The sequence below is a fragment of the Bombina bombina genome, chromosome 3 (genome assembly GCF_027579735.1).
Source record: "Bombina bombina isolate aBomBom1 chromosome 3, aBomBom1.pri, whole genome shotgun sequence".
Lineage (NCBI taxonomy): Eukaryota > Metazoa > Chordata > Amphibia > Anura > Bombinatoridae > Bombina > Bombina bombina.
The window spans coordinates 1,075,172,795-1,075,187,080 of NC_069501.1; the positions used below are offsets into that span (position 1 = coordinate 1,075,172,795).

General features: G+C 39.5%; 1 protein-coding gene across 1 annotated transcript in view; it reads left to right on the forward strand.

The window, feature by feature from the left end:
* FNDC3A (fibronectin type III domain containing 3A) overlaps positions 1 to 14,286 on the forward strand; it is a 646,553-nt gene that overhangs the window by 500,288 nt on the left and 131,979 nt on the right. Inside the window, exon 11 of the mRNA XM_053708360.1 lies at positions 13,706 to 13,759. Within this exon, the coding sequence (XP_053564335.1) occupies positions 13,706 to 13,759 (54 nt within the window). The remainder of the gene's footprint in view (positions 1 to 13,705; positions 13,760 to 14,286) is intronic.

Sequence of the window (14,286 nt, forward strand, 5' to 3'; positions counted from 1 at the left end):
AATTTTTTTCTTTATACACTACAGTCACCACGGCACCCTATAGTTTCTCCTTTTTCTCCTAACCGTCGGTCGAATGACTGGGGGCGGAGCCAGAGGGGGAGCTATATGGACAGCTCTTGCTGTGTGCTCTCCTTGCCTTTCCCTGTGGGGGAGAATATTTCCCACAAGTAATGGATGACGCCGTGGACCGGACACACAGTTGGAGAAAGTAATTTATCAGGTAAGCATAAATTCTGTTTTCTTCAGCTCGAAGAGTTTCTGAACTATCTGCATTACAATGTGACTCGCCTTATCTTGTTTTCCATGCTGATAAGGTGGTTTTGCGTACCAATCCTGGGTTCCTACCTAAGGTTGTTACTAACAGGAATATCAATTAGGAAATCGTTGTTCCTTCTCTGTGTCCTAATCCTTCTTCTAAGAAGGAACGTCTGTTGCACAACTTGGACGTAGTTCGTGCTTTGAAGTTTTATTTGCAGGCAACCAAAGATTTTCGTCAAACATCTTCTTTGTTTGTTGTCTATTCTGGAAAGCGTAGGGGTCAAAAGGCTACGGCTACCTCTCTTTCCTTTTGGCTGAAAAGCATCATCCGTTTGGCTTATGAGACTGCTGGACAGCAGCCTCCTGAAAGGATTACAGCTCATTCTACTAGAGTGGTAGCTTCCACATGGGCTTTTAAGAATGATGCTTCTGTTGAACAGATTTGTAAGGCTGCAACTTGGTCTTCGCTCCATATCTTTTCAAAATTTTACAAATTTGATACTTTTGCTTCTTCGGAGGCTATTTTTGGGAGAAAGGTTTTGCAAGCAGTGGTGCCTTCCGTTTAGGTTCCTGTCTTGTCCCTCCCTTCATCCGTTTCCTAAAGCTTTGGTATTGATATCCCACAAGTAAGGATGAATCCGTGGACTCGGTACATCTTGCAAAAGAAAACAAAATTTATGCTTACCTGATAAATTTCTTTCTTTTGCGATGTACCGAGTCCACGGCCCGCCCTATCTATTCAAGACAGATAGTATTTTTTATTAAAAACTTCAGTCACCTCTGCACCTTATAGTTTCTCCTTTTTCTTCCTTGGCCTTTGGTCGAATAACTGGGGGGTGGAGTTAAGGGGGGAGCTATATAGACAGCTCTGCTGTGGCCGCTCTCTTTGCCACTTCCTGTTAGGAAGGATAATATCCCACAAGTAAGGATGAAACCGTGGACTCAGTACATTGCAAAAGAAAGAAATTTATCAGGTAAGCATAAATTTTGTTTTCTCTTGGCTATCTCTTCTGCTAGAAGAGTTTCTGAATTGTCTGCTCTCTCTTGCGAGTCTCCTTATGTGATTTTCCATCAAGATAAAGCTGTTTTGCGGCTTCGTTTAATTTTTTGCCTAAAGTTGTGAACTCTAACATCATCAATAGGGAAAATATTGTTCCTTCCTTGTGTCCTAATCCAAAATATACTCTTGAAAGATCTTTACATTCTTTGGATGTGGTAAGAGCTTTGAAATATTATGTTGAAGGCAGGCTACTAAAGTATTTATTTTTTTCTGGTTCCAGAAAAGTTCAGAAAGCCTCTGCCATTATTTTGGCATCTTGGTTGAAACTTCTGATTCACAAAGCTTATTTGGAGGCGGAGGAGTCAGAGAATAACGGCTTATTCTACAAGATCAGTTGCCACATCTTGGGTTTTCAAGAATGAAGCTTCAGTTGATCAAATCTGCAAAGCGGCCACTTGGTCTTCTTTGCATACTTTTACAAAATTTTACCATTTTAATGTTTTTGCTTCTTCGGAAGCAGCTTTTGGTAGAAAGGTTCTTCAGGCAGCTGTCTCAGTTTGATTCTAGTGTCTATGATTTAAGTTGTTTGAATTTTTAAGAAAACTTAATTATTTTTTGGATTTAATTTCTCAGCAGAAATAGCTGTTTTTATTTTGTCCCTCCCTCTATAGTTACTCGTGGACTTCAACATCTTGGGTATTATATCCCATCAGTAACTATCTCATGGACTCTCGCCACCTATATGAAAGAAAACATAATTTATGTAAGAACTTACCTGATAAATTATTTTTTATGGTGGCGAGAGTCCACGAGACCCACCCATTTTTTGGGGGTTATGGTTTTTTGTATAAAGCACATTATTTATCCTGTTTCTCTTTTTTATGCTTTTACTCCTTATACACCTCACTAACTTGGCTATATGTTAAACTAAGGTATGAGTGAGGTGGGAGGTGTATTCATATGCATTTGAGGTTTGAGAAACTTTGCCCCCTCCTGGTAGGAATGTATATCCCATCAGTTACTAGCTCAATGACTCTTGCCACCATGAAATAAATGAATTTATCATGTAAGTTCTTACATAAATGTATGTTTCTCCAACATTGGTGTGTCCGGTCCACTGCGTCATCCTTACTTGTGGGAATATCTCTTCCCCAACAGGAAATGGCAAAGAGTCCCAGCAAAGCTGTCCATATAGTTCCTCCTAGGCTCCGCCCACCCCAGTCATTCTCTTTGCCGTTGCACAGGCAACATCTCCACAGAGATGGTTAAGAGTATGTGGTGTTTAGTTGTAGTTTTTTAATTCTACTATCAAGAGTTTGTTATTTTAAAATAGTGCTGGTATGTACTATTTACTCTGAAATAGAAAAAGATGAAGAGTTCTGTTTGTGAGAGGAAGATGATTTTAGCAGACAGTAACTAAAATCGTTTGCTGTTTCCACATAGGACTGTTGAGATGAAGTAACTTCAGTTGGGGGAAACAGTTAGCAGACTTTTCTGCTTAAGGTATGACTAGCCATATTTCTAACAAGACTGTGTAATGCTGGAAGGCTGTCATTTCCCCTCATGGGGACCGGTAAGCCATTTTCTTAGTCTCAAACAGAATAAAGGGCTTATTATGGGCTATAAAACTGGTAGACACTTTTATGGGCAAAATCGATTGCTTTATTTGGGCATTTTATACATGTTTATGCTTGTAATTCACACTTATAAGCTTGGGGAACGTTTTTTAACGTCAGGCACTGTGTTAGTCACCTTTCCAGTCAGGAAGGGCCTTCCCAGTTGTAGGCTGAGCCTCATTTTCGTGCCATTACTGCGCAGTTACTTTTGAGAGCAAGACATGTAGATGCATGTGTGAGGATCTGAAAGTAGTTGGAAAAGTTCCTAGAAGGCTTAATCTGGTATCGTATTCCCCCCTGGGTTTGGTAAAGTCGCAGCAAAGGCTGTAGTTGGGACTGTAGAGGGGTTAAAACTGTAACCGGCTCCGGTTTCTTTATTTTAAGGGTTAAAGCTCTGAAAATTGGTGTGCAATACTTTGAATGCTATAAGACACTGTGGTGAAAATTTGGTAAATTTTGAACAATTCCTTCATACTTTTTCACATATTCAGTAATAAAGTGTGCACTGTTTAAAATTTAAAGAGACAGTAACGGTTTTGTTTTAAAACGGTTTTTGTACTTTTTTGACAAGTTTAAGCCTGTTTAACATGTCTGCACCTTCAGATAAGCTATGTTCTATATGTTTGAAGATCAATGTGTGTCCCCCTTCAAAATTGTGTGATAATTGTGCCATAGCGTCCAAACAAAGTAAGGACAGTATTGCCACAGATAGTAAAGTTGTCCAAGATGATTCATCAGATGAAGGGAGTAGACATAGTTCTACATCATCTCCTTCTGTGTCTACACCAGTTTTGCCCACGCAGGAGGCCCCTAGTACTTCTAGCGCGCCAATGCTTATTACTATGCAACAATTAACAGCAGTAATGGATAACTCTATAGCAAATATTTTATCCAAAATGCCTGCATATCAGAGAAAGCGTGATTGCTCTGTTTTAAACACTGTAGAGCAGGAGGGCGCTGATGATAATTGCTCTGTCATACCCTCACACCAATCTGAAGGGATCATGAGGGAGGTTTTGTCGGATGGGGAAATTTCAGATTCAGGCAAAATTTCTCAACAGGCAGAACCTGATGTTGTGACATTTAAATTTAAATTAGAGCATCTCCGCGCACTGCTTAAGGAGGTGTTATCTACTCTGGATGATTGTGACAACCTGGTCATTCCAGAAAAATTATGCAAGATGGACAAGTTCCTAGAGGTTCCGGTGCACCCTGACGCTTTTCCTATACCCAAGCGGGTGGCGGATATAGTGAATAAGGAGTGGGAGAAGCCCGGCATACCTTTTGTCCTCCCTCCTATATTTAAGAAATTATTTCCTATGGTCGACCCCAGAAAGGACTTATGGCAGACAGTCCCTAAGGTCGAGGGGGCAGTTTCTACTTTAAACAAGCGCACTACTATTCCTATCGAGGATAATTGTGCTTTCAAAGATCCTATGGATAAAAAATTGGAGGGTTTGCTTAAAAAGATTTTTGTACAGCAAGGTTACCTCCTGCAACCCATTTCGTGCATTGTTCCTGTCACTACAGCAGCGTGGTTCTGGTTCGAGGAACTAGAAAAGTCGCTCAGTAGAGAGACTCCGTATGAGGAGGTTATGGACAGAGTTCACGCACTCAAGTTGGCTAATTCTTTTATTTTAGATGCCGCTTTGCAACTAGCTAGATTAGCGGCGAAAAATTCAGGGTTTGCAATTGTGGCGCGCAGAGCGCTTTGGCTAAAGTCTTGGTCAGCGGATGTATCTTCCAAGACAAAATTGCTTAATATCCCCTTCAAGGGTAAGACTCTCTTTGGGCCAGAATTGAAAGAGATTATTTCAGACATCACTGGGGGAAAGGGCCATGCCCTCCCACAAGATAGGCCTTTCAAAGCCAAGAATAAGTCTAATTTTCGTTCCTTTCGCAATTTCAGGAACGGACCGGCCTCTAACTCTGCATCCTCTAAACAAGAGGGTAATGCCTCTCAAACCAAACCAGCCTGGAAACCGACGCAAGGCTGGAACAAGGGTAAGCAGGCCAAGAAGCCTGCTGCTGCTAACAAAACAGCATGAAGGAGTAGCCCCCGATCCGGGACCGGATCTTGTAGGGGGCAGACTCTCTCTCTTTGCTCAGGCTTGGGCAAGAGATGTTCAGGATCCCTGGACACTAGAAATAGTTTCTCAGGGTTATCTTCTGGAATTCAAGGAACTACCCCCAAGGGGAAGGTTCCACATGTCTCACTTATCCTCAAACCAAATAAAGAGACAGGCATTCTTACATTGTGTAGAAGACCTGTTAAAGATGGGAGTGATACACCCAGTTCCAACGGCGGAACAAGGAATGGGATTTTACTCAAATCTGTTTGTAGTTCCCAAAAAAGAGGGAACTTTCAGACCAATTCTGGATTTAAAGATCCTAAACAAATTTCTCAGAGTACCATCGTTCAAAATGGAAACCATTCGAACGATTCTACCCACAATCCAGGAAGGTCAATTTATGACTACCGTGGATCTAAAGGATGCGTATCTACATATTCCTATCCACAAAGAACATCATCAGTTCCTAAGGTTCGCCTTTCTGGACAAACATTACCAGTTTGTTGCCCTCCCATTCGGGTTAGCCACTGCTCCAAGGATTTTCACAAAGGTACTCGGATCCCTTCTAGCGGTTCTAAGACCAAGGGGCATTGCAGTAGTACCGTACTTGGACGACATTCTAATACAAGCGTCGTCTCTTTCAAAGGCAAAGGCTCACACAGACATCGTTCTGGCCTTTCTCAGATCTCACGGATGGAAGGTGAACATAGAAAAAAGTTCCCTGTCTCCGTCAACAAGAGTTCCCTTCTTGGGAACAATAATAGATTCTTTAGAAATGAGGATTTTCCTGACAGAAGTCAGAAAGTCAAAACTTCTAAACGCTTGTCAAGTTCTTCATTCTATTCCTCGTCCTTCCGTAGCTCAGTGCATGGAAGTAGTAGGATTGATGGTTGCAGCAATGGACATAGTTCCTTTTGCGCGAATTAATCTAAGACCATTACAACTGTGCATGCTGAAACAGTGGAATGGGGACTATACAGACTTGTCTCCAGTGATTCAAGTAGATCAGAAGACCAGAGACTCACTCCGTTGGTGGCTAACCCTGGACCACCTGTCCCAGGGAATGAGCTTCCGCAGACCAGAGTGGGTCATCGTCACGACCGACGCCAGTCTAGTGGGCTGGGGCGCGGTCTGGGAATCCCTGAAAGCTCAGGGACTATGGTCTCTTCTCCCGATAAACATTCTGGAACTGAGAGCGATATTCAATGCTCTCAGGGCTTGGCCTCAACTAGCAAAGGCCAGATTAATAAGATTCCAATCAGACAACATGACGACTGTTGCTTATATCAATCATCAGGGGGGAACAAGGAGTTCCCTGGCGATGAAAGAAGTGACCAAAATAATAAAATGGGCAGAGGATCACTCCTGCCACCTATCTGCGATCCACATCCCAGGTGTGGAAAACTGGGAGGCGGATTATCTGAGTCGTCAGACATTCCATCCGGGGGAGTGGGAACTCCACCCGGAGATCTTTGCCCAGTTGACTCAATTATGGGGCATTCCGGATATGGATCTGATGGCGTCTCGTCAGAACTTCAAGGTTCCTTGCTACGGGTCCAGATCCAGGGATCCCAAGGCGACTCTAGTGGATGCACTAGTAGCGCCTTGGACCTTCAACCTAGCCTATGTGTTTCCACCGTTTCCTCTCATTCCCAGGCTGGTAGCCAGGATCAAGCAGGAGAGGGCCTCGGTGATCTTGATAGCTCCTGTGTGGTATGCAGACCTGGTGAATGTCATCGGTACCACCATGGAAGCTACCTTTGAGACAGGATCTTCTTGTACAGGGTCCATTCGAACATCCAAATCTGGTCTCCCTCCAGCTGACGGCTTGGAAATTGAACGCTTGATTCTATCAAAGCGTGGGTTTTCAGATTCTGTGATAGATACTCTAGTTCAAGCCAGAAAACCGGTAACTAGAAAAATTTACCATAAAATATGGAAAAGATATATCTGCTGGTGTGAATCCAAGGGATTCTTATGGAATAAGATCAAAATCCCTAAGATCCTTTCCTTTCTACAAGAGGGTTTGGATAAAGGATTATCAGCGAGTTCTCTAAAGGGACAGATTTCTGCTTTATCTGTCTTATTACACAAACGACTGGCAGCTGTGCCAGATGTTCAAGCATTTGTTCAGGCTCTGGTTAGGATCAAGCCTGTTTACAGACCTTTGACTCCTCCCTAGAGTTTAAATCTAGTTCTTTCAGTTCTTCAAGGGGTTCCGTTTGAACCTCTACATTCCATTGATATTAAGTTGTTATCTTGGTTGCTATTTCTTCTGCTAGAAGAGTTTCTGAGTTATCTGCTCTTTAGTGTTCTCCGCCCTATCTGGTGTTCCATGCAGATAAGGTTGTTTTGCGTACTAAGCCTGGTTTTCTTCCAAAGGTTGTTTCTAACAAAAATATTAACCAGTAGATAGTTGTTCCTTCTTTGTGTCCGAATCCAGTTTCAAAGAAGGAACGTTTGTTACACAATTTAGACGTAGTCCGTGCTCTAAAATTCTATTTAGAAGCTACAAAAGAGTTCAGACAAACTTCTTCTCTGTTTGTCGTCTATTCTGGTAAAAGGAGAGGTCAAAAAGCGACTTCTACCTCTCTTTCCTTTTGGCTTAAAAGCTTCATCCGATTGGCTTACGAGACTGCTGGACGGCAGCCTCCAGAAAGTATCACAGCTCACTCCACTAGGGCTGTGGCTTCCACATGGGCCTTCAAGAACGAGGCTTCTGTTGATCAGATATGTAAGGCAGCGACTTGGTCTTCACTGCACACTTTTGCCAAATTTTACAAATTTGATACTTTTGCTTCTTCAGAGGCTATTTTTGGGAGAAAGGTTTTGCAAACCGTGGTGCCTTCTGTTTAGGTAACCTGATTTGCTCCCTCCCTTCATCCGTGTCCTAAAGCTTTGGTATTGGTTCCCACAAGTAAGGATGACGCCGTGGACCGGACACACCAATGTTGGATAAAACAGAATTTATGCTTACCTGATAAATTACTTTCTCCAACGGTGTGTCCGGTCCACGGCCCGCCCTGGTTTTTTAATCAGGTTTGATGAATTATTTTCTCTAACTACAGTCACCACGGCACCCTATAGTTTCTCCTGTTTTTTTCCTCCTGTCCGTCGGTCGAATGACTGGGGTGGGCGGAGCCTAGGAGGGACTATATGGACAGCTTTGCTGGGACTCTTTGCCATTTCCTGTTGGGGAAGAGATATTCCCACAAGTAAGGATGACGCCGTGGACCGGACACACCGTTGGAGAAAGTAATTTATCAGGTAAGCATAAATTCTGTTTTTTCTTGAATTTCCAGCAGATCTCGTTAGCTGTACGGGATATCATATATCTAGCAATGAAATACCTATTCATTTGTAAATGTCTGTCCCGCCCACAACTTAGAGACTGTACAATAGTGCTGAATACAGGTTCAATTAATCTAGACCAAATATTGATAGATAGATATAGATATATATATATGAAATGGCATCTGTGGCCCTTTCAGAGTGTATTGCACATGCACAAAATAATAGAATTTATTATTATTTTGCACTTTATCAATCTCTTTTTGTGTTGATTTCGATGTGTCCATTTTATCAAATGATGTGTGATTTTCCTGCAATCTTGTCGAATCCGATCCAGGTTTTTTCCGTTACGCAAATGGTTAATGTTTGAATTTTAATCACTCAGAACTTGAAAAACACAGACTGTGAGCTAAACAACTCTGATAACCAGCAGGATCAGAAGGATTGTAATGGACTGCCATGTGTTTAACCCCGTTACATTAGTTAAAGGGATATAAAAGTGCAAAAATAAAATGCTCTAATATCCTGGGGTATTTTATTATTTCACTATTGCTTGTTTATAGCTATGTTTAACCCTTGCAAAGGGATTAAAGGGACACTAAACCCAAAAAAAATCTTTCATGATTCAGGTAGAGCATGCAATTTTAAACATTATTCCAATTTACTTCTATTATCTAATTTACTTCATTCTTTATATATCCTTTGTTGAAGAAATAGCAATGCACATGGGTGAGCCAATCACAAGAGGAATCTATGTGCAGCAACCAATCAGCAGCTACTGAGCCTATCTAGATATGCTTTTCAGCAAAGTCTATCAAGAGAATGAAGCAAATTAGATAATAGAAGTAAATTAGAAAGTAGTTTAAAATGGCATCTTTCTAAAACATGAAAGAAAAAAATTGGGTTTCATGTCCCTTTAAGTGCCTTGTAAAATCAGCTACAGAGCAGCAATGCATTACTGAGAGCTAGCTGAACACATCAGGTAAGCCAATCACAGGGGACAAATATGTGTAGCCATAATCACCAGTTAGCTCCCAGTAGTGTAGGATGTGTGTATATTAGTTTTCAACAAAGGATATCAAGAGAACAATGTGGCTTTTTAACATTACGGTCTGGATTACGAGTGGAGCACAAAATTGCACTTTCACAAGCAAGATATTTGTGCTCCACTCAGTAATACCAGCACATGCAAATGTGCGCTGGCATTAGAAGTTAAGCGCAATGCGAACACGACCTCGCATTCACATTGCCTGGAAGCCTTGCGCTCACGAGAGTGTGCTTACATAGGCTTAAATGGGAGTCTCGTTCTCATGCCATGAGACACGGCAAAGCACCTAGCACAGCGCAGGGTGTAAGTCGTGCAGCGTTGGGCAGCAAATTAAAAATATATATGTATATGAATATATGTGTATATACACATATTAACACACACACACATATATATATATATATATATATATATATATATGTATACAGTATAAGCATATACATATATATATTTAGAGTATAATCACAGTCCCCATAGACTGCAATGTTAATGCACTTCAGTGCCGTTTTTTGTCTAACACCCCATATCCCCTTACTTTAACCGCTTATAACTACTTTTATTTTATTAAAAAGAACTGTCCACTTTATTTGAGGGGCAATTGGGGCACATTTTTTAAACTAACCAGAGTTCTGACCTCTGGTTAATTGGACTTAGTGCAAAGTGCTCCCGCAAGCACTTGTAATGGCTGGTTATTTAACGTGCACCCGTAAACAGGCAAATTTGCCCATTTACGTGCGCACGTTAAAATAGTGCTCCACTTGTAATCTAGCCCTTCATGTTCTATTGTGCAAGTTTAATTTTAATAAAGTAAATTTATTAGTAGAAGTGCACAGTAATTTATTTTTTAATTTGAGCTCTCTTCTGAATCCTGAAAGAAAATGTTTGGGCTTTAAAGGGACATGAAAAGGTAACAATTTTCTTAAAGGTTTCAGATAGAGCATGCAGTTTTAAACAACTTTCTAATCTACTTCTATTATCAAAATTATTTGTTCTTTTGGTATCTTTTGATGAAAAGCAGGGAAGCTCAGAAGAGTTCACGTGTCTGGAGCACTATATGGCAGCAGTTTTTAAAGAATGTTATACAAATGCAGAGCACTAGATGGCAGCACTGTTTCCTGCCATGTAGTGCTCCAGACACCTACCTAGGTATGAAAACAAACAGAAAACGCAGCCGGCCAGTCACCCGATGAACCGGAAGTCAGTCCAAAAACCAAACCGCGAGGAAAAGCGGCATGGAAAGGAGTCCCAAAAAAGAGCAACTGCATGCACGGAGAGCAGAGGATCCAATTGCCAAAGGTAAGAATGTAGAAAAAATGGCAGGCTCTCAATCCAGAAACTAGTAATAAAACTGAAAATGTATTGAACAGCTTAAAAATGATGTACATCAGACATGGCAGATAAAACAGTGCAGGAAATCTTACATGTTTCGCGCCCCCTACAGGCGCTTACTCATAGATGAGGGACTCTATGAGAAACCTCATCTATTTATGCGGTGAGAGTCATAGACTTAACTATTTCCTTGCCTCACAGTCATAAAATGAAAAAAAGGTTTAAAAACAGACTGCAATGTGAATTAGATACACAGGTAGAATCCCAAAAGGCAAGTTAAATAATCAAATGGATGAGGACAGACTGCACACAAAACTGGTTCAACAGATATTTGATACAATATAATAAAATAAAAAGTTATTAGATAGAAAACAAATACACCTAACAGTATATTAAAATGACTGCATATATTGAATATTTAAATAGACATAAAGCTGGTACTATAACAGTAAATATATGAATATTAGATATATAAAGAGACCAAAATGCATCAAAAATATCAGGAACTTTTTCCTGCCTATATGAGGACTCATATATAACCCTATGGGTGAAGATAGAGAGTAATATCAATAGATAAAGAATAATATCAATAGATAAAGAGAATAATATCAATAGATAAAGAATTTGTACTGCTTGATTCAATCAAGACATGAATAATAAAAACATGAATAATAAAGACAGCTTAGCAACATAGGAAGAACAGATTTACAAATAGCGAGCACTACTATAGCCTGAATTTATGTTTGAAAACTGAGTTGAGAGATGTTAATTATCAATGAAATAATCTATATCATATACATCTCTCAACTCAGTTTTCAAACATAAATTCAGGCTATAGTAGTGCTCGCTATTTGTAAATCTGTTCTTCCTATGTTGCTAAGCTGTCTTTATTATTCATGTTTTTATTATTCATGTCTTGATTGAATCAAGCAGTACAAATTCTTTATCTATTGATATTATTCTCTTTATCTATTGATATTACTCTTTATCTATTGATATTATTCTCTTTATCTATTGATATTACTCTTTATCTATTGATATTACTCTTTATCTATTGATATTATTCTCTTTATCTATTGATATTATTCTCTTTATCTATTGATATTACTCTCTATCTTCACCCATAGGGTTATATATGAGTCCTCATATAGGCAGGAAAAAGTTCCTGATATTTTTGATGCATTTTGGTCTCTTTATATATCTAATATTCATATATTTACTGTTATAGTACCAGCTTTATGTCTATTTAAATATTCAATATATGCAGTCATTTTAATATACTGTTAGGTGTATTTGTTTTCTATCTAATAACTTTTTATTTTATTATATTGTATCAAATATCTGTTGAACCAGTTTTGTGTGCAGTCTGTCCTCATCCATTTGATTATTTAACTTGCCTTTTGGGATTCTACCTGTGTATCTAATTCACATTGCAGTCTGTTTTTAAACCTTTTTTTCATTTTATGACTGTGAGGCAAGGAAATAGTTAAGTCTATGACTCTCACCGCATAAATAGATGAGGTTTCTCACAGAGTCCCTCATCTATGAGTAAGCGCCTGTAGGGGGCGCGAAACATGTAAGATTTCCTGCACTGTTTTATCTGCCATGTCTGATGTACATCATTTTTAAGCTGTTCAATACATTTTCAGTTTTATTACTAGTTTCTGGATTGAGAGCCTGCCATTTTTTCTACATACCTACCTAGGTATCTCTTTAACAAAGAATAACATAAGAATGACGCAAATTTAATAATAGAAGTAAATTGGAAACTTTCTTAAAATTGTCTGCTCTGTCTGAATCACAAAAGAAAGATTTATTTCATGTAATCTTCAAGAGTCCATGAGCTAGTGACGTATGGGATATACAATCCTGGTATGGGATATACAATCCTACCAGGAGGGGCAAAGTTTCCCAAACCTGAAAATGCCTACAAATACACCCCTCACCACATCCACAATTCAGTTTTACAAACGTTGCCTCCTATGGAAGTGATTTTTATGATTTCTTCTGTGATAAGCGCTTCTAAGCATTCTGAAGCCCAATTCCTCTCAGAGTACAGTGTTTGTCAGGGGGATGGGAAGAGAGTATCGCCTACTGATTTTATGGTTTCCCTCGCAGGGAATCTTTTCAAGGGTTCTCTGTTATCGGTCGTAGGGATTCATCTCCTACCTCCCTTTTCAGATCGACAATATACTCTTATACCATTACCTCTGCTGATAGCTTTCAGTACAGGTTTGGCTGTCTGCTACATGTGGATGGCTGTCTTTCGGTAAGTATATATCATTATTTAAGACACACTCAGCTATACCCCTTTAAAACCCCTTGAGTGCTAATGACGGCTCAGAGCCGTCGTTAGCACTCACCTACCTTAAAAGCAATCTGGGGGCTCCCATCGACTCCCACCCCAGCGATCGGGCCTGTATAGTGACAGGCATCACCGGGGCTTCCTGTTACGTGCGGTGACGTCACGCGCAATGACGTGATGACGTCACCGTGCAACTTTGTTTAAAAATTGCAATGGACAAGATAGGGAAAGGGGGCATGCTGCTTAGAAGCCTGTATCTCAGGCATCTAAGCATCTACAGACCCCCAAGACCCACAGTTGGAAAGATAATCGCCTAACCTTTCCAACGGTATACGTCTTGGGGATCTGGGGGTGGAAGGTAATTTTTATTTTATTTTTAATGGTAAAAAACAAAATAAAAATAAATCCAGCAGTTGCTTTACGTGAAAATGTTTTCTAGTCCACAAATCAGAACACAATGTTATCTAAGTCTTTTACATTATTGTATTTTAAAGTCTCAAGAACCACTGGCCATATTGAATTTTAAAGACGCATTTATTATCCTTAGCCACTTGTACAAATGCCAGTATTTTTTTGTCATTATCTGTTTTAAATCTGTAGAGTCTGAAAAATATGCGTTTTATAAATCTTCTGACAAGGCCCTTTATTACATATGTAATGGCTGATTTTTAGAATCCGTTTATTTAGTGCTTAGTTTGATCAGAGTATATTGATTCTAGCATATTGATTGTTAGGTAGAACACGCTAGCTCTGCTTATACTTATTTCCTGTATCATCTGTCTACAGCCATCTTGTGACAACGGCTCAAAGATACACAGTTATCTTCTGGAGTGGGATGAAGTAAGTGTATTTTCACATTTCTCTATGAACCAATACTAAATTGGACACACAAAACAAAAAATCATTTGTTTGCAAATAGGTTTAAACTCTTTAAAGTTTCTGTCACATTTTAAAAGAACCCATTATATACATGCTAAAAGCTTTAAGAAAAATCAACATAAGCTAACGCGTTTTACATAACATCATACCAATATAATTATGCGTCATAAAAAGTCTTGTTTTAAATTCAGCATTGTGTAGTACGTTTATAGGGCCTGTTGGTCTTTTTTTAACATTATATTGCAGTGTATAAGTCTCTCCTTCACACCCAGAACCCTAAATTGCTAGATAAACAGCTCTCAAGCTAAAATTTGCCTTCTAAAATTCTTTGAGGGACATCACAGTAAAAACAAGACATAATTCTGGCTGATCAAGTAAGAAAATGTTGTAGTATTCCCCTATTATATTTTATTCCTTGTTCTGTACATGATATTTCCCCCTATTACATTTTATTCCCTGTTCTGTACATGATATTTCCCCCTATTACA